The sequence below is a fragment of the Branchiostoma belcheri genome, unplaced genomic scaffold (assembly GCF_001625305.1).
Source record: "Branchiostoma belcheri isolate BF01 breed outbred unplaced genomic scaffold, Haploidv18h27 scaffold212, whole genome shotgun sequence".
Classification (NCBI taxonomy): Eukaryota; Metazoa; Chordata; class Leptocardii; order Amphioxiformes; family Branchiostomatidae; genus Branchiostoma; species Branchiostoma belcheri.
In genome coordinates, this window is record NW_017803625.1 from 203,789 (window position 1) to 231,327 (window position 27,539).

General features: G+C 40.3%; 2 protein-coding genes across 5 annotated transcripts; both read right to left on the minus strand.

The window, feature by feature from the left end:
• Positions 1 to 2,928: 2,928 nt before the first annotated feature.
• On the minus strand, positions 2,929 to 14,641 carry LOC109469939 (serine/threonine-protein phosphatase 2A 65 kDa regulatory subunit A alpha isoform-like). 4 transcript variants are annotated; one of them, XM_019768703.1, is made up of 18 exons: positions 14,497 to 14,641; positions 13,625 to 13,715; positions 12,970 to 13,070; positions 12,287 to 12,428; positions 11,834 to 11,924; positions 11,200 to 11,347; positions 9,559 to 9,714; positions 8,903 to 9,017; positions 8,540 to 8,610; positions 7,997 to 8,082; positions 7,597 to 7,645; positions 6,637 to 6,810; positions 5,993 to 6,127; positions 5,302 to 5,382; positions 4,580 to 4,722; positions 3,810 to 3,901; positions 3,540 to 3,595; positions 2,929 to 3,304 (listed from the first exon to the last, which is right to left on the minus strand). In XM_019768703.1, exons 1-17 carry the CDS (start codon positions 14,572 to 14,574, stop codon positions 3,576 to 3,578), a joined length of 1,773 nt encoding a protein of 590 aa, XP_019624262.1. In that variant the 5' UTR covers positions 14,575 to 14,641; the 3' UTR covers positions 2,929 to 3,304; positions 3,540 to 3,575. The 4 variants fall into 4 exon arrangements, with proteins under 4 accessions (XP_019624262.1, XP_019624259.1, XP_019624261.1 ...); XM_019768700.1 differs by having other exon boundaries at positions 7,997 to 8,100; XM_019768702.1 differs by having other exon boundaries at positions 11,191 to 11,347.
• A 923-nt stretch (positions 14,642 to 15,564) lies between these two features.
• Positions 15,565 to 27,513, minus strand: LOC109469942 (sphingosine-1-phosphate phosphatase 1-like). The gene is made up of 4 exons (XM_019768706.1): positions 26,744 to 27,513; positions 24,835 to 24,924; positions 20,808 to 21,015; positions 15,565 to 19,859 (listed from the first exon to the last, which is right to left on the minus strand). Exons 1-4 carry the CDS (start codon positions 27,356 to 27,358, stop codon positions 19,477 to 19,479), a joined length of 1,296 nt encoding a protein of 431 aa, XP_019624265.1. The 5' UTR covers positions 27,359 to 27,513; the 3' UTR covers positions 15,565 to 19,476.
• Positions 27,514 to 27,539: the final 26 nt, after the last annotated feature.

Below are 27,539 nucleotides of genomic sequence, written 5' to 3' on the forward strand. Positions count from 1 at the left end.
AACATGAGAGGGGGGATCCTATCCACAGAGTCTGTTGTATATGGTGGGAACTCCTGTATTGTGGGAATAGACCTGTTTTCATTGCAAGAACTGCTAACGTCACAGCAGGGGGACATTTCAAATAGAACGCATTTGTAGAACCCGGAAGTTGAACACGGCTTTTGCTTGCGGTGTCCCCCATGGCAGATCACTGTGATGGTCTGCGTTCTGATCTCAGATAACAGAATCTGCTATCTGGTGAGATTGGATAGGAGGAAACGGGACAGCCATCCTTCAGTGAAGTTAGAGCGATAAGCTTTAGAGTAATTGTACGGACCCAGGGAACTTTCGGAAATCAGAGTTACACACGTCAGTAAATCTGCCAGGGAGGACAACGCAAGCGAAAGCTGGTTCTAGAATGGTGTTCTATTCGAAATGTCCTCCCCGTGACGTAAGCAGTTTATGCAATCAGTGAATGGTAAACTGGCATATTATCAAGATGATGGTTGCCTTAGGTTACAAAGTAGGTTGCTGCAATTTCCTCCATAGTACTGTTTAGCTGTACAGTTATGTTGTTATTGAAAACCTCTTTAACATGTTTCATCTACAGATCAGCTAACGTGAGCAAACTGGTGCGCGGTTATGAGTCCCTGACCAGTCAGTCACACGGAGCTGTCAGCAGTGGGATCCCCACACATGCACTACCAGCTCTGATCAGGTACTTACAGCATCATTTCAATGTTCCTTCATTCTTGTAGTCTGAATGATTCTAACACCAAATAACTATTTTCAATCTTGTTTAGAAGACTTACCCATTCCTCTCCATATCTAAAATGATGACATACAATGGTCTTTCTCCAACCCTGTTATTAGTTAAAAACCAATCAAATGACTGGGAGCCTGAAAAGTAGCCTGAACAACAGAAAATATTCTTAATGCGATTGCTTGTAACAGCCCCTATGGAGGGCAGTGTGTACTTATGTTTACCGAAGGAAAGCATATTGTTTTTGCTCAGTTTCCTTCCTCTTCCTCTCCAAACACTAACCTCTGACCTGTCCAATGACCTGATTTGTTGACGTGCCACCATGGTAACTGGTGTTGGGTTACATAATGTTGCAATTTTATAGTAGAAGGGATTTAGACTGGCCGATTTAGACTCCTGTCTGACCATAGATATGAATGTATTTGAGTAAGAACAGACCATGTGTGAAGGAAAACATTTGTTTTACAAATGTTACCTTTCTAGTTAATTTTGTCCTTCTTTCTCAGCCTCCGACCTTCTGACCAAAAGATCAAGGCAGAGTTGGAACAGCTGACAGAACAGCCCACCTCCACCCCCTCAGCTGCCGGTGTGGTTACTGGTACACCCCCACCAAAACCACCCAGGCTTCACCATGGAGATGACACTCCCGTCCCAGCACCACAGCCTGCCAGATGTGGGTACTTCGTGCTGTACAGACTCCACAACGGAGAGTGGTACCGCTTCCTGGCTTCTGATGATCACATCCTGGAGGAGCTGTTTGGTGACGGTGAGGAGTTGCACAGGCTGTATTTCCACTGTGAGGCAACGGCGACAGATGGAACCCTACCAGTCGGCAGGCTGGACGCTATTGACGACCTGCCGGTACGTGGCCTGACGTCCTCAGAGCTGTTGGATGTCGTGACCACATCAGTGGATCCTGATTTCTGGATCAAGCCGCTGGAGTTCGAACTGATCACACTGGAGGGCCCGACCAGTGAGCAGGAGCTTCCTAGTGATGAAGAAGAGTCTGGAGATGATGAGGAGCCTAGCAGTGATGAGGAGAACGGTGACAGTCAGCAGCAAGTCCACCCTGTCAAGAAGCGGGGACGTTTGGCCGCTTTCTTCTCACGCTGCCGTAGGGCTTTCACGTCATGCTGGCGCCGCTGAATATCCAGCACAGACATTCTCTATTTATGACATATAGCGATCTATATTTTAAAAAAAACATATTGTAGAAACTCAAAACACCAGCTTGGTGCAAAATGGTTGTTGAGCAACGTTTATGATACGAGTCATTGTCAAATGATGCTTAACCATATATTTTCCAACTGAGCTTTCTGCAAATGAAAAGATTTTAATAGCAGGCAATATACACTCAAGTCAAGACACATTAGTCTATATTCAGAAATGACAGTTGTATTATATGCCAGGAATGATATACAAAATGTACATGCATTTTATCCAAAGAGGACTACTGCGGTATACGATGTATGCATGCAGTTATTATATATTTTTATGCACAAGATGTTTTTAAAGAACAAGATCAAATTGTGTACCACACTGCATACTACTGAAAAATGTAAATGTATGTCTTCTGAAGTGCAAAGTGAACTGTGTTGTATTAGTATACTGTGTATAATGACTGATATCATAAAGCAATGACGTTGGTACCAAATTCTCCTTGACAATACATGTTTTATTGCATTTGATGTAGAGCTCTGCTAACAGTGCCCCATTTACAACTGTTACTTCCACTGTCAGGGCTTGAAATTCATTTTTGGGAGTAAGTGCACCAGTTGGTGCACCCAAGCTGAAAAATTAGGTGACAAAAATTTTTTGGTGCACCATATAAAACAAAACCTAGTAACAGATCTTACTGCTCTTCTTCTAGACTTAAATCTGAAGTGGGAGCTAACTTAAAAATCTTGAAGAAGTACTACAACAGTTTATTACTTTATCTGACACTTATATGAGATGAATATCCTGTATTCTACATACTATACGTTTAATAAGTACAACAATATTTGGGTGCAGAAAAAAATTTGGTGCACAGCTCGAATTTTGGGTGCACTATGGTGATCATGCACCCAGTATTTCAAGCCCTGACTTTGTTATGTTAATCCACCATTACACCCTGGCCAATCGAATCTGGACATTCAGAAACAGTTCACACATTCACAAAGGAAATGATCACCAAGACATTCCAATGTTTTTCATAGTTTATTCCAGACGACATTTACCATACATCATGTTGAACTTTGTAAAATTAGGCGGACAAAAAAAAAGGATAATGTTGAACAAAGTATATAGGAAAGGCAGACTGTACATACGAAAAGAGCTCCTATCATTTCCAATGACATTTTGAGAAAAGAAATGAACACATACTGATATCACAACCAAAACACTGTACCTGCAAATTTGTACCTTATAGTCAACATCTTTCTACAAGGTGACATGTTCGGATGTATTTATATTAGAATAGTGACACTTGTACAGTAGGATGGTGAGCAAATTCACAAATGTGACGGCCAAATTCTGGTGTAAATAAGCTTCCTCTTAGCATCTCAGCTGCACGGTAGCTAGCTGGAAAGAAGAAGAGACATCTAAGTTAAGTTGCATATATATGAATCTGTACATGAACCTATTTGCACAAAACATTCAACACAGAAAACAGGCCCACTAATTTTCAACTAAAGCAGACGAAACGGTTTTCCTAGCCATTCTTATCATTTCTGCAAGTCTGTGGCATAGGTACCGACTGAAGTATGTACTCCGAACAATTCGAAGTAGAGAAAATGTCAGAAAACCTTTAACATACCTCCTTGATTCTCCGACCCCTCCCACTTCCCTTTCATCATGCGGCTTCTGTCAAGACTGTGGAAAGATGGAGGTAAGACATCAGCACGCTGTCTCTTAGATTACAGACAACATGAAATGAATGACAATAAAACAACACTTATTTGCAATGGAGTAAATGATGATGGAAAAAAGCTTGATTCAACTTTTTGTACAGAAACAACCAGAAAATTTATTTTTTTTTAGTTGCATAATGCAGCTTTAACAAAGAAACAAAGAAGTAATACACTACCAAGTATGGCCTCGCTGGCATAGTACTTGACATCGAAGTCCTGGTCTGTTTTGAGTTTATCCAGACATGGTTTTAACTGAGAGTTTACAGTCCTGGGGAGGGATGGGGAAGAGTGTCAGACAGGAAGAACGCAAGTACATGATTGCTAAAACAATATTTGACTGCAGTTAGTTCAGTTCCCTTTCCACACATTTTGTACAGTAACAGTTTTATTAAAAAAGATTGGGATGTTTAAAACTCTGCATTTACATTGCAGTTAATGAGTAAAGAGACTCTTTTTACACAAGCAAGTCTTGGGAATGCATCTGTAGCAGTGACCCCTGTGCTGCAATGCAATGTGAACCAGTCAGAATTGCCCCGAGGAAGGTGACAGACGGTCAACGAAACGTCGGCTGAATAAAACACTTGGTTGTGTAAAAAGAGTCTCTTTACTCAGTGTTTTACCAACCTGATGAAACTATTCACGGATGTGGTATATTGCAGTTAGACTACATTTGAATGCCATTTTGATATTTCTCCACTTGGAATTTACCTCAAAAGTTTTGAGCATGCTCAAAACATATAGGTTGGCCACAAGAATGGGCACAAAAATTTGGAATGCGCGGAGAATTTCTAGAATGCACTTTAATATCCAGGGAGGAATATAGGAAAAATTTTCATTCAGACAGCATTCTTGTTCATCCTGCATCTACAGTTCTACATGTAGGTCTTGTACAAGCAAGAACTTGGAAGGAGAAAATGGTATAAAAACGCAAGCAACGTCCACTTACTCGGCATCAAAGAGGCCTCCTATCTTTTGGAGGGTTTTGGCGACGTTGAAGCGGACGTTGGGAACGGCGTCAGAAGCCAGCTTGAGGACGACCGGCAGGAACACTGACACGGTCACCTCTACACCACACACTTCTGCTAAAACCTGCGGGAGGGGTAAAAACATCACAGTTAGGACAAACAAGGTACCTTCCAGGTGGTACAAGGAACACTTCTAATGCTGTTATGTGCAAAATTGCACATTGGCAAAAATTTTGGGTGTGATTTGAAAAATTTATGCAAAATCATACTGCAAGTAAAATATACTGCTTATAAAAATAACGTATGGTTAATTTTTGCTTCTTTGCCTGCAATGGGCCTCCTCCTGCTCTAGGTGTAAAATTGCACATTCCAAACATGGAACCAGTGCAATGGCCAAATGGGTAGAAGTGTTTGCCTTGCATTCAGTAGGTCATGGGTTTGATCCCCGGCCAAGCCATACCAAAGATTTTTAAAATGGCACATACTGGCAACAATGGCTCACCCCCTCTGTTTAGCACTCAGCATTTGGGAAAAGGTAGGGGAGTTAAACACAACATCAGTGGACTAGACCCTAGCTGTAGTGATTGCAAAACTGTGTGGCCCATGGGCTACAGAAACGGAGATGGGCACTGCCCTATACACCATATATATATGTGTGTGTGGGAACGACCTTTCATTAGTATATACAATATTGTAGACTTACATTGACACAAAACAGAGTTGTCATCCTGTGTAGATAGTTGGGATCCTGAGCCATAGCCACCACCTTGGGCACGATTTTTGACTGGAAAAGAACACATGTCAATCGTAAGTAACAATGATATAAGCAGACAAAAATATGGTAGAGTAGAGACTCCGATCTGATAGAATCCTGATCAGAGTCTGTAAATTTTAAGACCATCAGAATTTTTCAACTTTGATTTGTGTCAGCTTTACATTCTGTCTGGCTACGATTCATAATTAGATTTCCCAGTAAGATTGACGCTAGAACATTGGCAGAGTGTACTGTGCCTCTGTGAGATCCCAAACGTAACGTGCATAACATTCCAACAGATTGTATCGTTTAGCGTCCTGGTTGTGTGTTCAAAGACGACATCCCGCCTGAGGTTTTCAAATGTTGCACAGGGAAAGATATCTTGCAACAGACAAACTGGTGGGGTCGTGTGGCGTAGCGGTAACGTTCTCAGCTCAGAACCAAGAGGTCCCGAGTTCAAACCATACCTTGTCACCGATCTTATGCCCTTGGGAAAGGCACTTAACATGACTTTCCTGACTTCACTCAGGTGAAAATAAGCATGCCAGAATGATCGTGGGCATGAAGATAAAAATAAAAACAAAATTCCTATGCAACTTTGAACAAACATCCAACAGTAACCGCGGTGGACACTACTCACCGTTGCCCACTCTGAACCAAACTTCTCCACCAGTTTCTTCAGGTTGTTTGTGGCGGCTTCCCTGATGGCATAGACGTGGTCCACCAGCCATGCCATGCACAGGTTGTTCAGTTTCTCATCAAAGAAGTCCTGGCCCTGATGGGTACCAAAAACACTGCATTACACACTGATATGTTACATGTGTCGAGGGAGATTAGACATCCAGGTAAGGCCATGCCAATTTAATTTGTTAGTTCTTGGACTTTTTCAGAAAAAGCGACAGGGCAAAAAAAATAAAAACAGGTCTAGGCATCCCTATTATAGCATCAAATGCTACGATAAGAGCCATGAAGTCAACACAAAAGGCTGGGTTAATATATAAACTATATTTTAATAAAACAATGAATTTTGAACTTTTAATCAAACCTCTGAATTGTTACATGGAAAAACTGTGACAACTAGGAAGACAAGGACTTTCCTCAACTGTTGGGGGCAAAATATGAGCATTTTTGAACCAGAATCGTTTTATTTTTGCAAATCAGAAAAAAAATGAAGACGTGAATCTGAGAACCAACAAATTAAATTGGTGTGGCCTTACTGTACAAAACTGATGTGTTGCGCCTAGAGCAAAGGCAGTTATGTGAAATGAACAAACAAACACGTACCAGCTGCCCAGCCAGTAGCGGCATGTACTCGATGATGGCCAGTCTGACTCTCCACTTGGTGTCCTCGGCTAGCTCCACGATGGCCGGCAGGAGGGACTGGGACAGCTGGGTGATCCCGATCACCCGGTTCACACAGTCCAGGTTAGAGATGATGTTCAACCGCACCTCTGGACACTGACGTAGAGAAGAGAACATCACTTATTTGCATATCAATCATTAGTTTGTGCTTATAAACCAGCATTTCTCCTCTGGCCTCTCAGTCACTGACGAAAGCTAGCTGAAACGTCTTAACCGTTTCCAAATTCGTATCCAGTTGCTTGAGTACCGGTAACTGCTTTTTGGCGTATCTTGTTACCTGGATGTCTAACCTCCATTAATGAAAGAAGAGAACTGTTTTACAAGGTGGTTGAATTTCCAATGAACCCACAAAAGGCCAAAGAACTCAAGGGACACCTAGGATTAACTTCATTGACAACTTCAGACCAGACCAGTGCTCTAACCAGCCTGAAAATTTTTTTCAGTCATCTCACATATCCAGTGCCACGGGTGCAACAATCCTAGGGGGGTCCGGGGGAAAATGGTGACATCTAGACCCTCTGAAACGCTATCTCAGGAATTTTGAGGGGCAATTTTTGCACGTAGACAAAGTTTGTTTGGTAAAAAATTACACAAAAGTTTCAGCTTAATTTGAGGTAAGCGTGGACCTTGGTTGGATTGGCAAAGAAAAGAAAAACTATTTTAACAAAACTTCTTGACTGCTTATGACAGATATTTAGGTCAAAGATATTTTCAACACATGAGCTGTTAGTGATCTGTAGTCTGTACAAAAATAATGAGGAATAGACCATTAAGAATTTAGGAAAAAAACTGTTCAGAAACCATTGCCATTACTTCAACTCATGGGTGGCTATAGTCTATATACTATATAGGTTTACGAAGGTTAACGAACTACCGTAGTACCTCATCTTTCAACATAATCAGGAACAGTGGCAGCAGGTGCTCTACGGTACTGTGAGGGAAGAAGGGAACATTTGTCAAACCACAGAAACTAACAGAATAGTTGACAAAACACTATACACTTTCTGACTGACATTGAGGCAAATCTCCTATGACATGACAGCCATAGTTTTTGCTGATTGAAGCTACATTTGTACTTAAAATCCAGTGTGAAGGATTCTTCCAAATGTGTTGTTCACATGCTGGGTTTCAAATTTTTTTTTCCATACAATAAAATACAGCAAATAGAAATTCGCATACACCTACTTCAGATATCAGAAAATAACTGCACAGCTTCAATTTCACCTGTACCATTTGGAGATTTTGAGCCCTGCTGGCCGATGTTGTGCTTGTATATACTCACTTGTCTTTCCCTAGGATAGGAGACAGGCCCATGATGACGGAGGCCAGCGCTGACTTGACGTGCTGGTTAGCATCCGTCACCAACTCCTGCAAGAAGAATGACCACTAGGTCAAGTAAAAAAGGAGCGTAGGGTTCAATGGGAGGTCTACACAGCTATCTGTCCCAACGAAGGCTGTGATGGTTAGGGGGGAGGGGTGTGTCTTTCAGGTGCACAATTGGTGGACTTTCAGGTGCACAATTGGCGTGTCTTTCAGGTGCACAATTGGCGTTTTTCAGGTTAACAATTGCTGTCTCTTTCAGGTGCACGATTGCTGTCTTTTTAGTCCACAACTGCTGTATCTTTTAGGTGGTGCACAAATTTTGTCCTTTAGATGCGCAATTGCTGTGTTTCAGGTGGTGCACAATTGCTGTGTGTTTCAGATGCAGAATTGCTGGATCTTTCATATGAACAACTGCCACTTGCATCACAGTTAGACAGCAAAGGAAATGGACCTGTACTACAGACCATTCCATCTCCCCCTGAACCTCTAGGGTAGGACTCACCTTGACACATGGGAGGATGTTTGTCATGATGGTGGTTTCCCTGACGTCTGCGGGAAGATTCTCACAAAATTCTGAAACAAAGACAGGAAGAAACTCAACTGATAAGTTTGCACCAAGTCAATGTCCTTTGCATATACATACAGAGAGATCTTAAAGGTGCATTATACAAAAAGTAAAGTTTCTGGCGGTTTCTTTGCAAAGTAAGTTGAACCAACCCTACTCCACAGCAAATACGTTCTATCTGAGAAGTGGAGGTACCAAAATATGACGTGTTACGAATATAGGTAGAAAAACAGCTGTTAGCCATGTTTGTTTACATTCTGATATTTTGTGGTGGTGCCAGAAAATAAGTGCGCAATGTACCTTTGACTTTGTTAGCGGCGGCAGCCCGGACCTCTGCCTCGCAGTCCTTGAGCAGGCCCTGGAATGCTGGTGCCAGATCCGACTTGGTGATCTCCGGACCCACGGCTACTTGGAGCTGTGCAGTAACACGCAAACCATTCAGTAAGTCCTAATGTACATACAATAGTAATATTCATTCTACATTTATGACCTAATGTTTAAAGCGACTTGAGGGCAGTCTGGATTTTCAAAGCAAATTTGCTTGTCATTCTTTCAAAATCTAGTAAGGTGAATGTGAATCAGCCCCCAAAATGCAATGTCACTAATGGAAAAACGGTTTCTTCTTTTGTATCATAGGCTGCTGCTAGCTATTTATTGGTGGTACCAAAAAATAAAAGGACTCCTCCTGTAGCTTGTTTCTGGGGTACTTCAAACGCTTCAATTATGGAATGATGACGAAAATGTACTAAGAAATGGCAGTAAATGTCAATATCAGAAAGTTTTTCCTCTTCCAGAATATTTCTTTTTCCCCTTCCTTAAATTGCACTTGATAGTACCGATTAAGATTAACGACATGCATTCTGATAGAGGACCTTTAGATATGCTGTCTTAGCAAGTGGGTGGAACCTACCTACACCCTTAGCCTACACCGCAACACCTCTCCCTACACCACCTACCTCTGTGAACTTGTCTGCCACCATGTAGCGGACTCTCCAGGACTTGTCCTCTGCAGCATTTTTCAGTGTGGGCATCACCAGGCTCTCTAGGTCCTCTCGTGGCAGGATGGAAGCTATGCTGACACAGGCCTCCACAGCAAGCAGACGCACCGAGTCCTGCCCGGCATACAATAGGTATATCATTCCACGCACTGGCCAAACAGCTTCCTTCATCATACAGCACATCAATATATACTAACAAGAGCTATACATGAAGTTCTAAGCCTTAAGCAGTAGTAGTAACATGTATGCCTGTTTTGTATGACACAAATCTTGAGGTAATAAGTCTACTTCCCCTTGTTTCTAACTTTTCAGAACCAAATCTGCAGTGTTTTCCAAAGCTTTATTCCTGGCAGAAAGCCTTACATTTTTTTTATTTTTGCAGATTTTAAACCGTGCATCGATCTGCTCTGTACGACAAAGAAGTATAAATGTGCCGTCCAAAAGAAGCATGCATGTTCGAAGTCGGATCTTATAATAGATAAAGAAACCTGGACCTCTCTCAACACAGCCACAGTGCATTATTAACTTGCAAGCAGACGAACACGTGGCACAAAATAGAACAGCTAACTTTCCGGAAAGTAGTTGGATATGCTTTAAGAAATAGTTACTTAGTCGAGGATGGAAATGTTCAAACGTGTGCAGGTCTGGCGTTGCCATGACGGTCAGCTTCGAAATTCCGCGGCGTCTGCAAAGCTTGTGTGAGAGCACATCTAGCAAGGCTGTTATATGCGTTATTTCTTCAAGAGCGCAACAAAAAATTAAAAAATTGCAGAGCACTCCGGTAACTACATAACTCTTATCAACATCGATCATATATCCCTCAGGAATTCAGTGGCCATCTGAAACAGATCCGGTCAGTAGTTTGTATACAAAGTCATCGCACACACTATCTTGTCTGAAAAAGCAAGCATACACACATACGTACATACACACAGTCACCACCTAATTTTCACAATGACACCACAGAAGTAAAACATCAACACTGGCAAAAACAGAACAAAAGTGCTTGGGAAAATACTTCTTGAAAACCTATTTTTTCCAAAAACTTGGGATGGCAGGCTAGGTTGTGTACAAATAGAGTAGAGTGTCTGTAGGGGGTACAATACTGTAATTCCTGAATTTTTGCTGTGAATTATAGTATTGTTCAGGAGTACAACTCTATGTACTGAGGCCATTAGGAAAAAAGTGTTGTGTTTCCTGTTTCAGTCCTGAAAAAATTTGGGTCAGTAGGTAGGGATTATCTTTTTTCCTTTCTTTTGATGATCTCTAGTGATCCAACTTATACAATACAGTAAAACCTGCATGAGGACACTTATATTTTCAATGTCAATGTTTGTGACCGACTGTGCAATGTTACATCAAGCTGTCAGATCATGGAGCTAGGATAGCTCGAAAAAATTCATGTTCCTTGCAGGGGTCCACACAAAAAATAAGACTAGGGTCAGCAGTAAACACATTTTTCCTAGGCCTGATATTTTGAGTCCCTCCAAGAATTTGCCATAGGCTAGCCCATACCCTGGTTTATGGAAAAGTGCCTTTTCAAGAAGTACTTCGGAGCACTGGTATGGAACTGTGGATATATTCATTTACATTTTGTACCTGTTCGTCACTGGCCAGGTTGGTCCAGAGCGGGATGAGGTCAGACTTCAGGTACTCCAGCTCCAGCACTTTGGCAAACTCTCCCATCTTCCCCGCCGCCGCGCGACGAACCATGGGCGTGTCATCACCGCACAGGTTACGGAAATGCCTGGGAGAGAAGGAAAAACAAACTTGTAAGATTCCAAGGTACAAATACAACAAGGTAGGCATGACAAACTAGTGGCGACGATCAAAATTTGCTTATTGTATGTAATGTTTATGTAAAAAGAAAAAAATATGTATGTGTAAACAGGTTCTTCTTTTGGTGTTTTCTGTTGCCAAACCGAAATGATTCTTTTCTTTATGGAGCACAGGGGTACTGCCTGACCCAATGTTGTTGTTGTTATTGTTGTTTGGGTAAATACCTGTTTACTTTTGGGGTAAACACATGCCTCTGAAGCCTACGTTGGGAAAAACAGATACTCACTAGGCATTTATGAAAATAAAAGAATTGTACATAGCTAGAATTCCTGCAGACTGACTATGAATCATGCTATAAGGCCCGCCCCTGTGGCATCGCCAAAATCCCTTCTATCTACAATACAACTAAGGTAGCAAAGAAAGAAGTAGTTATGAAAATGGATGTTCTACTCACGTTCTAAGTTCAGCCTTCACTTGGCTGGACACCCTGGGATATGGCACACTGAAGAGCCCACATGCCGATGTCCTTGATGTGAACCAGTCACCTAGAAATGAAAGTCACATGAGACAAGTTGTTTGGTGGGACAAGTACAAGTACAGTAATACAGGACATATTTAAATAATCGATGGTACTGTTCAGGACTAGGAAACACAATGTAGTGTTTCTGGTTTCCCATACAAAAGCTTTGTAAAATAGCGGCAATCGTATGTGGCAATCTATGGCGCATAACCACACGCTATTACACTAACATCTACACGTGTTTTACATGAGGAAAGGACATGACTTCACGTTTCAATTGTAAAATGCACGGCCTTTTACAGTGTTTTGCACAAATCTAGTCGCAATTTGCATGTGCATAGATGGGAAAATAATCGAGATCTGTACTGCAACATGCTGAATACCTACCACTAGCCAGACGTTTCACCAGGGGTACAAAATGTGCTTCCAGGTCGGCGGTGGAGTGGTCCGCTGCGATCTTACGGAGAGACTCCACAGCCTTGTCTCGGACCACCGTCTCCTCAACAGTGGCCAGGCTCTCCAGGGGTGGCTGAAGGAAGAACAATTCATGACTATACATGTACCATAAAAACAGGGTTCTCACTAGAATTTTTTTCACGGCATAAAAGTCAGAAAGTACAACTCTCCATACAATCAGTCCCAAAGACGTGATCCCTAAATTTTAAAACTCATAACCTTCTGAGACTTTATTACAATTTACATTGAGACTACCCTGAGACATTGTTACGAATTTGTTAAGCTGCGTTTTTTCTCTTGTATACATTGTACCTTCATTCTTACGTCCAATTTTCATTTTTTTTAAAGATTTAGGAAGGGTCACAAGATTCTCTCCCAAAATTAACACCCCCACAACAGATCGAAAGACGGTGTAGGAGGCTAAATCACAGCATTGGGGGTCCAAATCACAGCATATGGGGCCCCTACACTAACACAGCCCTGGCAAGAACAAACAGGATGCTACTTCAGGCTGGTGCAGGTAGACATCAGAAATATCCCCAAACCTTGTGGCAATTTTACCTGCACTAATTTTTCGAGCCGTGATAGGTTTCATCAACGGTATATGTTCTTACCAGCAGACAGTGGACATGCTCCTGGCCTCCAACAAGTGGTGTGAAGTTTCCTAGCTGCTCAGCGAGGGCCAGCAGCACTTCATCTTCATCATAGATTGTGTCTGAAAGAAACGCAAGGGAAAATCAATGACCTGTCCTAGTTTGGAAGCTTCCTTGGAAAAACAGTGACATTTCTAAACTAATGAATGGTTAAACTTAAAGATCACTAAATGAAGGGTAAATGTTTTTGCTCTGTTTCTTCTTTCTTCTAAACAAATAAAGTCAATGACCTGGACCAAATGGCTGTCACCATAGCAACTGGTGCTGCTGTAGAAAACACCCTTTGGTGTTGGATTACATTATGTAGCAAGTGGCATGACAGTTGGACAGAGTTGTTTCCACTAAATTATAGTATATATATCATCAATGTGTTTGAGAAAGGATAAACAGAGCAGTACGTTTGTTAGGCTAGACCATGTGAAGGTTAACATTAGGTATGCATTTGCTTCGCAAATGTTACCTTTCCAGGTTTTGCATCTTATTTTAATATATTATTACGTATTATATATTTATATTGTATTTTGAATAGCCTGATAACAGATGTATATGTTGTGTATGCTAGGTGGAGATGTCTTTAAGTTTTTATAATAATATTTCAGATAAATATTTGATGTACCTGTAAGGAATGGGATGAGTTCACTCCGTGTTCTCTCCACACCCAAGGCGAGTGCTATGGTGGACAGCTTCTTGATGCTGTTCAGTCGCAGCTGCAAAAAGAAACAAACATCTCACATAAGGAAGTATATGGCATAGTGTCATCTTACAATAACACGCTGTATGTCACTAAAATCAAAATTATTCATAACACAACAATCCTACGTGAATTTCATATAAATTTGATGTACCATGTGAAATGCACTGTATATTTTCTATTTAGCTTTTCAACGGCAATGAACAATTACAGATGTCAGAATTCCTTTTGACCAGCTTCCTCAAAAACTTAGGTATCAACTACAGACATCAAGGTATCTTTCTTGGTTGAGCCTGGTACTATGTACATTCAACAAGAAATACAGGTTTCCTCCGTGCACCATCATCTTTCATTTCGAATGTGTACCTACGCAACTGCACAGTGGACACCCCCGCACCAAATTTATTATACACAAGCCTGGTTATACTTTCACACGCACACAGGGAAACTTATGTATAACCACCGTTACGTTATGGTTGTCATGGGCCACCAGCTAGCAACACGAGAATTTTTACTCCTACGCTATACATTATACAGGTTATCTGGGAGTAAGAGAAGTAAACTGGTTGCTACTTGATGGATTACTATTTACAAAACATCTAAGCTTCTTTGACAATTTGACGTTTCTCAAGCAATTTGGGAAGTTCAAGCCCTGCAACACCATCAGTGAAACTGAAAGGGTATCATTTTCTTGGCACATGTTTTGCCTGAATTTTGCAGCGCTGCCGCTATGTCCTGCGACAGAACTTCTACAGCAGACGTAAGGGTTGATAAGGAAGGGAACTGTCAGAAGATACCTGGACATCTTCGTTTCTTAACTCGTCAATCAGCACTGCAATGGGATAGAGGGAGTCATCGCTATCGCTGGCCGCCATTTTGAATCTCTCCTCCCTGAAATTCAGACCGGTGGACGGGTTTCCTTAGGTGTGATTTCAGGGGTAACGTCAGGATGTTGAAACCACGCGAGATGTTGTGAGACTGTGCGAGATTATGTCCTGCTTGAAAGGCGCCCTCTGGCGGTTCAGGTAAAGCTGGCAGGAATAGTGTCTGTCCTTGGTGATACAACTACAAGACCAACGAATGGATCATGGCTTTGTTGTCTTTAATGAAATGATGAAGTATACTTATGAACTGTCAGCAATTCGGGTAAAGTGATACCATTAAAAAGGTATACTGCAGCCAACCAAAAATCTGCTTGGAAATTAACTAGGGCCTTGGTGATCCTTGGTCTGATGATCGTTTTGAATTAGTGATGATTGGATCATATGTCAGCACTCAAGTCACTCTGATTCAGTTATTGCCTGAAGGCCAAATTTGATGACTCACCCATTAGGCCACACCAATTCAATTTGCTGGTTCTCGGATTCTCAGAAAAAAAAGAAGCGGAGGGGGAAAAAAAAATAAAACCAAACCAAGGTATGATAGCTATGATATGAGCCATGAAGTCAACTTACCAGGCTGGTTTGTATTTCAAACAATGAATTCACAACCACTGCATTAAATGGAAAAACTGTAACAACTCTGAAGAGAAGGGCCAAAATATGAGCATTTTGGTGTTGATTTAGAGCTGAAATGTTTTTCTTTTTTTGCAAGTCATTAAAAAACGAAGCGAGCAAATCTGTCAGAACCAATTGCATATCATGACCGTCATTTTGTAACTACAAACAGAGCTGAATTGGATCATAATCAGCCATGATACATGTATTCAAAACCAAACCAAGACATTTTAGTAACACTCCTTTTAATTACTCCACTTCAATGATAACCAAAGTCAACCTCCTTTGATTGTCAATACAATCTTGTTCTTACTAACCACTGTTTAGACTATGTAAGGCTACACACTTTTAAAACATATGTCATTGAAATTGCATTTTTTCAGGCCCAAACCAACTATTCTTTACGAGAGAGAAGGTTTGCAGAACATTAAAAAAAAAAAAAGTACAAGTCAGCTGCAGTGACCAAGAATATACAATGTAACATACCCAAGAACTGTTGATACAACATATTTTATTAATGTACAACCAGCAGATATCACAAACCTCGGGCAGTATGAGTTTTCATAATCGTAGCTTTGCACTATGGGTGCAAGATACATACAGGCATTTTGCAGGCCAACTGGCCAATTACAAATCACTAATCGTAGTATCTACATTTGGAATAGCCGGATGCAAACGCCATTGGCAGGATTTTAATCCTACGTAATTAGGCAGCGAACACAACAATCCACACAGCCATGTATTCAACATTTTAGATATGTATATTATATATATATATATATATCTTAATATACATACATATCTAGGAATGTATCAATGCACAATTCTCATACACACACAAACTTTCATCGCACGCTGACCACAACATACAGATACACAGTCATCTTACTTAGCAGTACAATGCTGTCCCTGCTGTGCTTCATTTGCTGTTCCAGTATTGGTACAAAGTGATACACAGTACACTTGTAGAGCTGGTGTACAGTACAGTATAGGCAGACCAGCCTGGGTGCCAGCTTTTAAAACTTTAGTACGCTCTGTTGCTTGCCTGCCAAAAAGACTGCACCTGCATACATGTATATATAATCTATCTGTCGTGCAACTGATTCAACTGTTGTGCATTGACCCCATGTAGGTTTGACCAATCAGCGCACCGGTTCAAATTCTGACAAATATTCAAATGACAGGCAGATAGAATATGTGTGGGTCCAGTCTTTTGGGCAAGGAAGCAACCGAGAGAGCATTACTCAAAGCTAAAAGGGGCCGGCACCCAGGCTACAGGCAGACAAAATCAAACTGGATTATCTAAGGGTATCTTTAATGTTTCCTGGTGCCATTTATAACTATCTCCCTGCTGAGGTAGCATTTAGCATCAAATGTGTCTTGGTTACAAGTCTAAGCAGCAGGAAGAAAGTTAAAACTAGAAAGGTAACATTTGCAACGCAAATGCAAGATGTTTACTTTCACATGGTCTAGTCTAACAAACTACTCTGTTTATTTCTTACTCAAACACGTTCATACACTACACATGGTGACCGGAACCTGCCACTTGCTACATAATGGCATCCAACACCACATGGTGTCTGCTACAGCACCAGTTACCATGGTGACAGATGTCTGGTCCAGGTCATGTGTTTGGAGAAGAAACAGAGGAAAAATATGACATTGTTTTCCTTCTGCAAAGGTAAACATAAATATCTGCCAAGAATGCTTAGTGTATTTCACTACAGTTGTCCATAGAAAGTTTATTTTTTTCATCTTGACCGACATCCCAAACATATGTTTATACCGGTAGCTGTATTGTACAAAAACAAACAAGATTACAGTCAACATCTTGAAATTTTCCTTGCTTGAAACAAACTTAAATCTTTATGGTTATTTGAGTGCTAGTGCCTGAGTGTAGAGTCTATAGATTATTGGGGTACCAATCTTGCTAGGGTCGATTTGGCACTACAACGCAAACCTCAAACAACTAAAAATACAATAGATGTACTGCATTTCACAACACTTTCTTGTCATCAAGATTAGTCCAAAGAAGAACTGATGTACATTGTAACTACAACTCCTGAGAACAGTAATCTGATGAGAGGATATACTGCTTGTAAAAGTTGATTGGTTGTTCCATTGTTATACCGATCTCAAATCTATACAACTTTATACAAGTGAAATTAATACTAGTACCACTGAACAGTGCAGACTCAAACCAAATGCCATCTTTTACACAAGTCAGTGCAGAGTGCTTAAGCCAGCCTCTCAAATCTCAATTTTGTTTGACATAATATTATGCCGAGTGCTACGCTAGTCCGAGGGCATGCTCCTCTGGAAAATTTTAAAATCTTGACCCTCTGAAATGCTGTTTCCTGCATTTTCAGGGCAAATGTTAATTTGCTGGTAGACTAAGCTTAGTTGAATGACATCTTTTTCTGTATCTTTAAATGGCAATTTTTGTATGTCAAAGATGATGTTTGGGCAAAATTTTTGTCTGTCATTAGCAGCAAAATTCCATCAAACACCAGTAATGGAAAGACAACTGGCTAGAACACTGGGTCTGTGCAAAAGGACACATTTGAACAATTTCACGAGAAATTAACTGTACTGTAGTAACACATATCATCATGATAATCATTATGAATTGTTTGCTAATAAAGCAAAAAAAGGTTATAAAAGCCCCTCCCCAAAACAACAGATTCACCATTATTACATCATGTGTAGCATCAAATCTCAAAATAAATACATGAAGTTTTTCTTGTCTAACTACTTTCTGGTGAAATGTGAACTAAAGCCAGTTTCAGAACACGGGTAAGGCCCCCTTTCCACAAGAGAACAATTGCTCAGCGATCATTTAGTTACCAAAATCCGATTTATGTAACGCTTGATTTCATGAGTTAAAAGACAACAAATAGAAAATAATGTTTAATGTTCTTTGGCTATGAAGTTCATTGCACAGTCTGTCAAACATAAGGTCGCCTATCAGTTGCAACCTCTGGTGGAAAGGGGGCAGTACAGGTCTAATGCAAACCGGCTTACACAGGTTTTCAATGGTTTTAACGACGCGCCACAAAGTGTTTCAATCTTTCAATCGTGATTTAAACACAATTCACATGTCTTTTGCATGAGAAATAAAAACCATGTGTAAAACGTGTGTAAAAGGAATTTACCCAAGATCTGCACTGTAAATATTCATGACTATCAACGTATTGTAGTACACAAAACATGAAGTGACGTAGCAAAGAACTACAGCTGTGATTTCATTAACTTTGTCAACTCTTCAACTGGTTATTGGCATTGCTTGTTACTTTGGTTAGGTTTGACCAGTTGGCAATGGAGTATGCAGTATTTCTAGTGACACTAGAGGCAAAGACAATAGACTGGGTGCCGTCTTTCGTAGTTACCGCCGGCTCCCTACTGTTGCTGGCTTCTGTGGTCATTACCATCACAACTCCCAGGCTGCAGACTGAGTTAGACTAAAGCAACTGAAAACCTTTGCAACAACAGCCTAGACCAACCCCAGTTTAGTTTACCTACTAAGGATATAGGTTGGTCCCCATACAACAAGAAATTCTGAATTCTAACTTAAATTGCGATGTACACATGTTAAGTACTCCTGAATAAACTTATCAGTGTTCTAGCCAGCCTGAAATTTTTGTTTTGTTTGACATAACGTTATTTTGAGCGCCGAATGCTACAATCCTAGGTTGGTCCAGGGGCATGCTCCCCAGAGAGATTTTTAACTCTTGAAACTCTGCAAAATTCCGTCAAATGAAAGACAAACGCTGGCTAGAACGCTGCACCAAATTCAACTTCAAGGCCTATAAATTCACCCACCTTTGAACAAGGATTATGTAACTCCCACCACTTCATTTCACCAAAAGCACTTTTTAGTGCACTGATTTGCTAAACTACAGTGCTTGAGTGTTCGAACCAAGAAATTTTGGAAAAAAAGTTGATCCACTCAATGGCACTTCTGCACTTATAACTGATTAACTTTTGTGCAGGACTAAAAAAAAAACAAGTAATTTCATCAAAAACCATCATAACACTGACTGCCATTAATTGAGAAACTATCTTTTAGGCATTTGAAAATGTACGAACTACAAAAACAATTGGATGCATTGATTATTTGCAGTTTACACTCAAAATATCCAGCAAGAAATCTCAAACTTTATTTGAAAGGTCCATCAGCCATGTAAAGTCAACATTTGCCAACAATCCAACAGTTACTGTAGAGATATCTAAATTCTAAGTAATAATATGTCTCTCACAAGTAAAGCGCTAGTAGACTTGTCACAGAGCCGGCGTGTGGGCTTGTTCGTAGCCAATCTCGTACAGCGAAGCGATGCCCAACACGCGAAACACGATGGGTATCACGCAGACCACCATCAGGCCCAGGAAGCCGTACGTGAAAAATTTGTACGGGACTTCCACCACCGCCCTGCTCCTAGCTTTGGGGTCTTCCGTGGACTCTCCGAACAGCCTACACACCGTGTGGAGGGTTAGCGGCTTGACGACGGCGCGGGAGATTCCCGCGATGATTCCTCCCAGGACAAAACGGACGGCAAAGAGGCCGAGTTGTTGGATATTTGGCCAGATGACTTTGTATGGAGGGGGGATGGAGGGGTCCAGCAGTAGGTTGTACTGTGTGTTGATCCAAGCCCCGTATATAACACCTGCAAAGACATCCGAAAATATGTGAGCTTGGTAGAAGATTCATAATTGGGGTTTCCTTTTACACAACCAGTAAAGACCTGCTTACATTTTGATACCTATCATCAAGCTCCTCAGAGCTTCTGACTGGAGTACTGCTTCTAAAAAAAAAGCAACCTGCCTACATCAGCTACATATAGCAGTGAGAAGCAGTACTCCTGAGTCAGAAGGAAGGTGTCTGATAGACTTTTTAAAAACTACGCTAGTCAGATTCACTCAGAAACACACTTTCCCAATTTCTACTGATCAGCTATCACAACCAAATCTACCAAACCCCATCTAAAAAATACCAGCACAGTGAGTTTCCCTCACTTCTTAAATGAAGCTGCAATTAGAATAATTTGAGAAAGCTTTCATACCAGCATAGTTTGAGGGAAGGGGCCCACTTTGCTGTTTCGGACTTTGCACTGTCTTTCTCTTTACAGACCTTTTTAAAAATTAGCATTTGGCTTTAGGATGTAACAGAGGTAAAAGTTAACTTCAACAAATCTTGAAATATAGTGGAAGATCTAGAGTGTCTCCTCAACGACCTCTTGAAGTTTAGGCCTGGGAAAAAATGTTGTGTTTCCTGTTTCAGTCCTGAAAAAACTATTGTAGGTAGGTAAGGATTATCTTTTTTTTTCGAGTTCAGTGATATCTCTATAGGGGTCCAACTTATACAATACAGTTTAACAAAGTAAAACTTTCATGAGCACATTTCTATTTTCAATGTCAACGTTAGAAAACCAATTCTACAACATTTTATCACTCAGGAGTCAGATCATGGAGTGAGAAAAGGTCGATCAGCTTTAAAAATTAATATCCACCAAAAAAAGTCTAGGGTCGGAAGTTTTTTCTAGGGACGGTCGGTTAACAGGAAACACAACATTTTTTTCCTAGGCATTATTTATGGTGTCTTTGCAAAAACTTACCTGCACAAGTACCAACAATCATGGCCGTGTCTCCCCTGGCTGTGTTCCACTGCCCCCCACTGGGGTAGAACAGGCACAGCATGAAGTAGGAGCTGACCACCAGCAGGGGAGAGTAGGGGTGGTGCAGGTTGAAGTGGTCAATGGTGTCCAGCCAGGGGGTGATGAAACATGTCAGGAGGACGCTCAAGGTCAAACCGGCAAGGACATCCTGCACGGACACATCAAACAGTGTCAATAAACCATCTAATCGAATGGCATTTGAATGATAATGCTCAAAATACTGGGTACATGTGCACCTTTACCAAAAATTACGTACACCCAATTTTTCTGTGGGTGCATATTTTGTTTGTTTATATGTAAAGATATAAAATGTATACTACTACACAGCATATCCTTAACATCTAAGTGTCAGAAAAATAATAGAATTATTGTAGTAGTTACCTTTCTTTAGAAATTAAATAAACATGATTACTAGTAGTTTTTTGCTAACATTCTACTTCAATTATTTTATATGGTACCCCCAAATGTGTACCCAATTTTGAGTATACTACTATACCAGCTCCAGTGCACCTATTCCCAAAGCTGAATTTTGAGCCCGTAATTGTTACACAGTACACGTGACCATTACTTTCTATATCTATAGTATCACAAGAGATCATCTCTTGTCTTGACCACCAGACCTTAACCTTTAGCACACTGAAGTAGCTGTTTGGCTGCCAATTCTCTATAATTGTTACAGTTACGAAGTAGGAAGACGGTTAAAATTCTAATGACTATGTAAAAATTGTATGGTACAGTGTAATCCCAATTGTAGTCTGTTGACATAAGACTCCGATCTGGATTTCTACCAGTAAAATTGGCAATATTCTCTACCCTGCCATTTATATAAATACATGTATGTGTTACTTATTGTCTGCATCAAATCCAATAAAAAAGCAACAAAAAGCTGGACTCCTAATAGATAGAACCTTAAGTTACTTTTAGCTGTTTTTTTGCTATCTATCTCAGTTACATGCACTAAATATTTCTTTTCAAATCCAACCCCATGACTAAATGTACAGACACAGCGTAGCACAACAGGAATGCAGTTGAACAGAGCTTATAGCTATATATAGTAACATTGTGCAGTTCAACTGTAATGAATGTCTGACATTCGGGGTTACACGTGGGTTACAAAATGACAGCTGACTAAGCAAACCCATGGAGTTACAAAGTGTACTCCTATGGCTAACTTTTCGCTCTATAATATTTTTGTAGATTGACGAATGTAAAACTATTAAATGTATACTATACAGCATATTCTTGACATCTAGGTGTCAGAAAAATTAAAATCTTTCCTGTAGTTATACTGTCAAAGATTTTGAAAATAGCTCCCATTTCAGATTCAAGCTCAGAAGAGGAGCAGTAAAAAACTAAGAAGGTTCACTTTGTATTTAAGTTTTGCTAAGTAACATTCTACAGTTTATTTTATATCATGCACCCCAAAAAAACTTTTGTGCACCACCCAGTTTTTTTAGTGCACCTGTTCCCAAAATGAATTTGGAGCCATGCTGGTGTATAATTTATTTGGCCACTTAGTTAGTGCCTGGTACTTTCTAGCAACCTATTGGAGTCTGCTAGAGACTATGTCATGTACGTACATTTGTACTACAGTGTATTTGTGTTTCAGTTGGGTTACCAAAACACAGGTAGACGTCATGCATGGTGGTTGAAGGGGCACACCCATGTCCTTTGTTCACGCTTACTGTTCCCAAGGAGACGACTATAAACAAGATTGTATGTGATAAAGGAGCCATATATTGTATTGGTTTTGTACTTACAAGACCACTGTATGTACGTAAGGGCTCAACATACTAAATTCTGCACACCTACACTGGAGCAGGTACCATTGAAAATTACCCGCACTAGACAATTGTCTAGTTTTACCTGCACCTGGTCCATAATTTAGGGAGGATGGCTCATACATGTACTAAAAACTGTTCAGAAACTTTTGCTATTTCATGTATTTTTAAAATAATTTATGACTTTTAGGTCCAGGTAACAATCAATGCAGCAAATACAAATCTGCATATACCTACAGGGACTAGAATATACATGTATATATAGTAATACCGGTAAACCCAGTACATGGACCACTCCAGTGCTATGTTATGTTCTGGATTTCGCAAAGGCGCAGTACGTTCTCCTAATGTACTGGCTATGCACACATGTACAAGTACAAGTACAGGAATCGGCCATGTTATTTGTTTTTGTCAGACTAGCTGTCCTCAGATCTAGGATATATCACACGACCTTGGGCAAAACACTGCCCTTCAATTATCCCATCATAAGTTCATGACAGCGTCCCAACAAAACACTTCAGCCTGACCTTCAAGATCAAAAGGTCATAAATCATTAAACAATGGGTTCAATCAAGGATAACCTTGGTTCAATAGAGTACCTGTGAAGCTCTTTGTTAAATTCTAATTTCATAGGCATCGTTACAGGCTTTCATGGAAAAGGGTTAGGCTCTAGCCATGACTGGGCTTTTTGGGTAGCCTTTATATTACCTGTATAATGTGCTTTTTTTCCCTTTCTATGAATATCACTTCTATTTGAACTGTTCTTTTAGACTTCAGTGATATCTACTAGTATATAAGAGTGGAACTTATACAATACAGTTTAACAAAGTAAAACTTGCACGAGGACACTTTTATTTTCAATGTCAATATTAGAAAACGAATTATACAACATTTTATCACTCAGGTGTCACTGTCAGATCATGGAGCTAGAAAAGGTTTGTCAGCTCGAAAATTATGTCCCTTGCAGCAGGGGTCCACCACAAAAGAAAAAGTCCAGGGTCAGCAGGTTTTTCTAGGGTTGGTCGGGAAACAGGTACACAACATTTTTTCCTAGGCCTGATCTGAATATTGGGACAAACCACCTGTTTACAGTACATGGTATGTCCCAGTCATGAAATCCTTTTGAACCTATTAAGCCACCCACTACATACAAATTCTGCAAAGCAAGTCTACTATTGATCTGTAGTTATATATATAATGCTGCTAGGAGATGTCATCTGATAGGGCAATACACTGTAGATTAGGTGACTGGTAACAAGATCTGTAGTACATGTACTTTAATTTGAATTGACCTGTTATGCTGATTGTAATCATACATGTAGCTGGATTACCTGGTGTTATTAACTCTCAAAATCTCTTGATATCTTAAGCTTCTTGTGGTAATGTTGGATGTTCCTGTACATGTATTACTAGTACATGCATAGTTATAGTTATGTAGTTATACAGGTATCACTGAATCAATCATTGTGTAATTCTTATAATTGATACAATTGGGTGGATTTTTCTCTGTATTATTCCTTTTTTTCTCTAGAAATTACACTAGAATCTTTGAATCAATGACAATCAACAGAAGATTTTTGTCACCCTGACCTAATGTTTCAAACATACCAAAATAACTGATTCAAAAATATTTGATTTCAGATTTCGTGAAGAATATAGGGTCAAAATGATTGACCAGTCGATTGTACTTCAGTTACAAATTTACCACCAATTGATTGTATGTACATACATGTAAGAAGACAATTTTTCACCTTACTGACAAATGCTCCAAATGAAAAAAAAAGGCTGGCATTAATAATTTATTAGGGGCTTTGTAGTTTGGAATCCTGCTAACGTGTAAGCATTTCATAGAGGTATGAGATCTTCGATTTCCTGTTTAAAATAAATTTTTCATGTAACCCTGGATCGAAATACCTTTTTTATACTTCATAGCTGGTACCTGGTAGCAAATAAAAGACCACATACACTATTTGTACATAATCCCAGTACACCGTTGCAGATAGACATCAGAGATACCTGCACAGCTCCAATTTTACCTGCACTAACCTGCATATACCCAGCACATGGACCAGTGCAGGTTAGGTGCAGGTAGACATCAGAAATACCTGCACAGCTCCAATTTTACCTGCACTAACCTGTATGTGCAGGTGGGATTTCCCTGTTTGACAAACAGTAATAGTACTTACCAGGATGTTGTGCATGCCTACATACAGCCGGCTGACACACACCAGGAGACACCACGCTGCACCAATCATGTAACCAGCCGGGTACCAGTACTGAAATACACAAAGCCATAACATAAAGACATTGACTTGACTTGACTTGACAACAGTGTTAGAAATGCCCACCTGCAGTCTGGATTTTGCAGAGATACCAGTACTAGTACTAGTACATTAATTATAGGTTCGATATTGCAGAAAAAATATGTTAGGGGTTCAATGGCACATTAATAATGTTTTTAAACAATATTAATCCTAAAAGAGCTTTATGTGCTTAGTAAGTATTTGTACAATGTACTAGTAATTACTAGTAATTTTGCATGCATTACTATAATATTCACTTCATCATGTTTGCAGCAGCAAAATAAGTTTCTGTTCTGAGAAAAATGGACATGTATCTTTGTGACACTCGTGCAGAAAAAAAGAAAGTTGGTGAATTATTTGTTCATGGTAATGATACAGAGTGACGGCAAAAACATAAAAACTATTAAAAGCACTGTGAAAAAATAATCACAGTAATATTCAAATTGCATGTAAAATGGCCAACATGCCATTTTGTCTATGTCATCCTTACTTATGATTGTGTACTTGCAGAAAGTATAAATTGCAGAACAAAATTTGACATTCTGCAATATTGCAGAACACCATTGCATAGTATGAAATGTAGTTCAGCTTGGTCAATGGTAAACAGTTGTCAACAGTTGATTACAAGTCTTTCATGGATGGCATTCAATAATAAACAGTTGTCGACAGTTGTCCACAGGTATTGTGTAGCTCAATTGATAAACAGGTGTCAATTTGTTGATGTATGTAGTTCAATGACAAACAGTTGTCAACAAGTCTCAATGTATTTCAATGAATTAACAATTGTCAATTAGTTGATGCAAGTCTTTTGTGTCATTAACAGTTATTAACAATAACAGTTGACCAATGGACCATGCCGGCCAGAAGTATTGTGTGCTTCAATTGATAAACCGTTGTCAATTCATTGACTCAAGTCTTACATGTATGTGTTTCAATCATAAACAGTTGTCAACAGTTGAACACAAGTCTCATGTATTATATGATGTAGTTCAATTACACTGTATTTTGTTTAGTAATAACTAAATCATTAATCTAAGCCTGCTTTAAATTTGTTTTTGCCTCCAATGCTCTGATGTATTATATAAAATCACACCTGTCACGTGGCCAGTTATGTTTCCCACACGCCCATACTCCGCCCCCAACCATTGTCTCACATCTCACCACTTTAGACCTTTGAACTAGCTAATAATAACTTGTAAGGCCAGTGAGGCCATGCCTACATTTGACAATTGGTACCGTCAGGTTTGGACAACATAAGACTAATTCTAAGAGGGAGTGAAAATCAAACTGAATATACACTTTTTAATTTCGAAATATTTTACATTTCTATGATTTCGATTGAGCTTTTTGTTGATATTGCTTATCACCCAAAAGAATTATTGTAGCGAAAATACTTCAGATCCTACATTTAATTCAGAGACTAAGTTTCATTCTTGTGAGACTATTCTGAATTATTATCTTTTGCCTTTGAAATGTTATAAAAATTTAAGAACATGATACTGTACTTGGACTCTGGATTTAATCTTTTGATTCTAAAAACATTTAGTTGACAACCAGGAACAAAATCACTATTATTACCTTAGATGAGATTATTGTGTTTAGGAACTAAAACTTGTTGCCTTGGCGATATTGTTATGCATACCTTCTTGCAAGGAGGGGCTGGGAACCGGAAATGGTAACGTTACAGGTAAAATTTACACCTGACATGTTAGGTTAGGTGTTTTACGTACATTCTGAAAATCACACTGTCAAAAAAATCTCTGTCAGGAGAATTGAAGACTTCAAATCTCACCTCGTATCTGCCTACTGTCCAGTAGACAAACGTGAAAGGAATACAGAACGCGACGATGGCATGGGTGGACGGGAAGCCATACTCCGAGTCAAACGTGCGCTCGATTTTGGCGACCGGCGGGGAGGGAGGCCGCGGCCAGCGGATGATGTCCTTCGCGGACTGTCCCAGGTACATGGTGAAGGCCCAGACCACGATGACCCGCCGGCTGACGAAGTAGTCAATGTTCCAAAACCAGAAGGGGAAGAAGGTGATGTAAAAGAGTTCTCCTCCGAGCGAAGATCCGAAACAGAACAGGTAGTACCACATCTTGTTGTTGACTCTGTACGGCCGCCCGGCCTCCGACACGTGGTTACCCCATTCCGCTTGGTCCCTTGGGTGGCTGAGGTCAACATACCCGTTCGCCAGACTTCTTCCTACTTCTGCCTTTGGTTTGTCTTCCTTGTGTCGTTTCCTTATGCCGTTTGTTGCTGATGCCGAGTTGTGGCAGTTGTCACCACCGCTGCAGGCGTCCCCGTTTTTCTCCTGGACTGAATCATCGATGAACTCGATCCCGCACAGTTCTTGAAACTTGGCCACGACACTTGGGTCCTTCAGCGCCTGAAAGAAGGCTGACATGTTTTTTGTCTACTTGGTATCACTTTTCGTGCTGTTTTTCAAACTGAGGGAAACAGTGCCGCTGCCCAAGTCCACGAGGCGGGAGAAGCCAAACGGCTGACAAAGCCTTCGATACTTCGTCTGGCCGGCAAACTGACCTATGACATCTTGGAAAGGTACACTACCTGCCAACGGTTATATT

Coding starts and splice junctions, on each gene's coding strand:
- LOC109469939 (XM_019768699.1), bottom strand. CDS start 14,574: ATGGCGGCCAGCGATAGCGATGACTCCCTCTATCCCATTGCAGTGCTG. Junction 9,018..9,558: donor TGGCAGACAAGTTCACAGAG/GTAGGTGGTGTA, acceptor GTTACTGCACAG/CTCCAAGTAGCCGTGGGTCC. Junction 8,611..8,902: donor CGCCGCTAACAAAGTCAAAG/GTACATTGCGCA, acceptor TCTTTGTTTCAG/AATTTTGTGAGAATCTTCCC.
- LOC109469942 (XM_019768706.1), bottom strand. CDS start 27,358: ATGTCAGCCTTCTTTCAGGCGCTGAAGGACCCAAGTGTCGTGGCCAAG. Junction 24,925..26,743: donor GGACAGTAGGCAGATACGAG/GTGAGATTTGAA, acceptor TGTGTATTTCAG/TACTGGTACCCGGCTGGTTA. Junction 21,016..24,834: donor TAGGCATGCACAACATCCTG/GTAAGTACTATT, acceptor GTGTCCGTGCAG/GATGTCCTTGCCGGTTTGAC.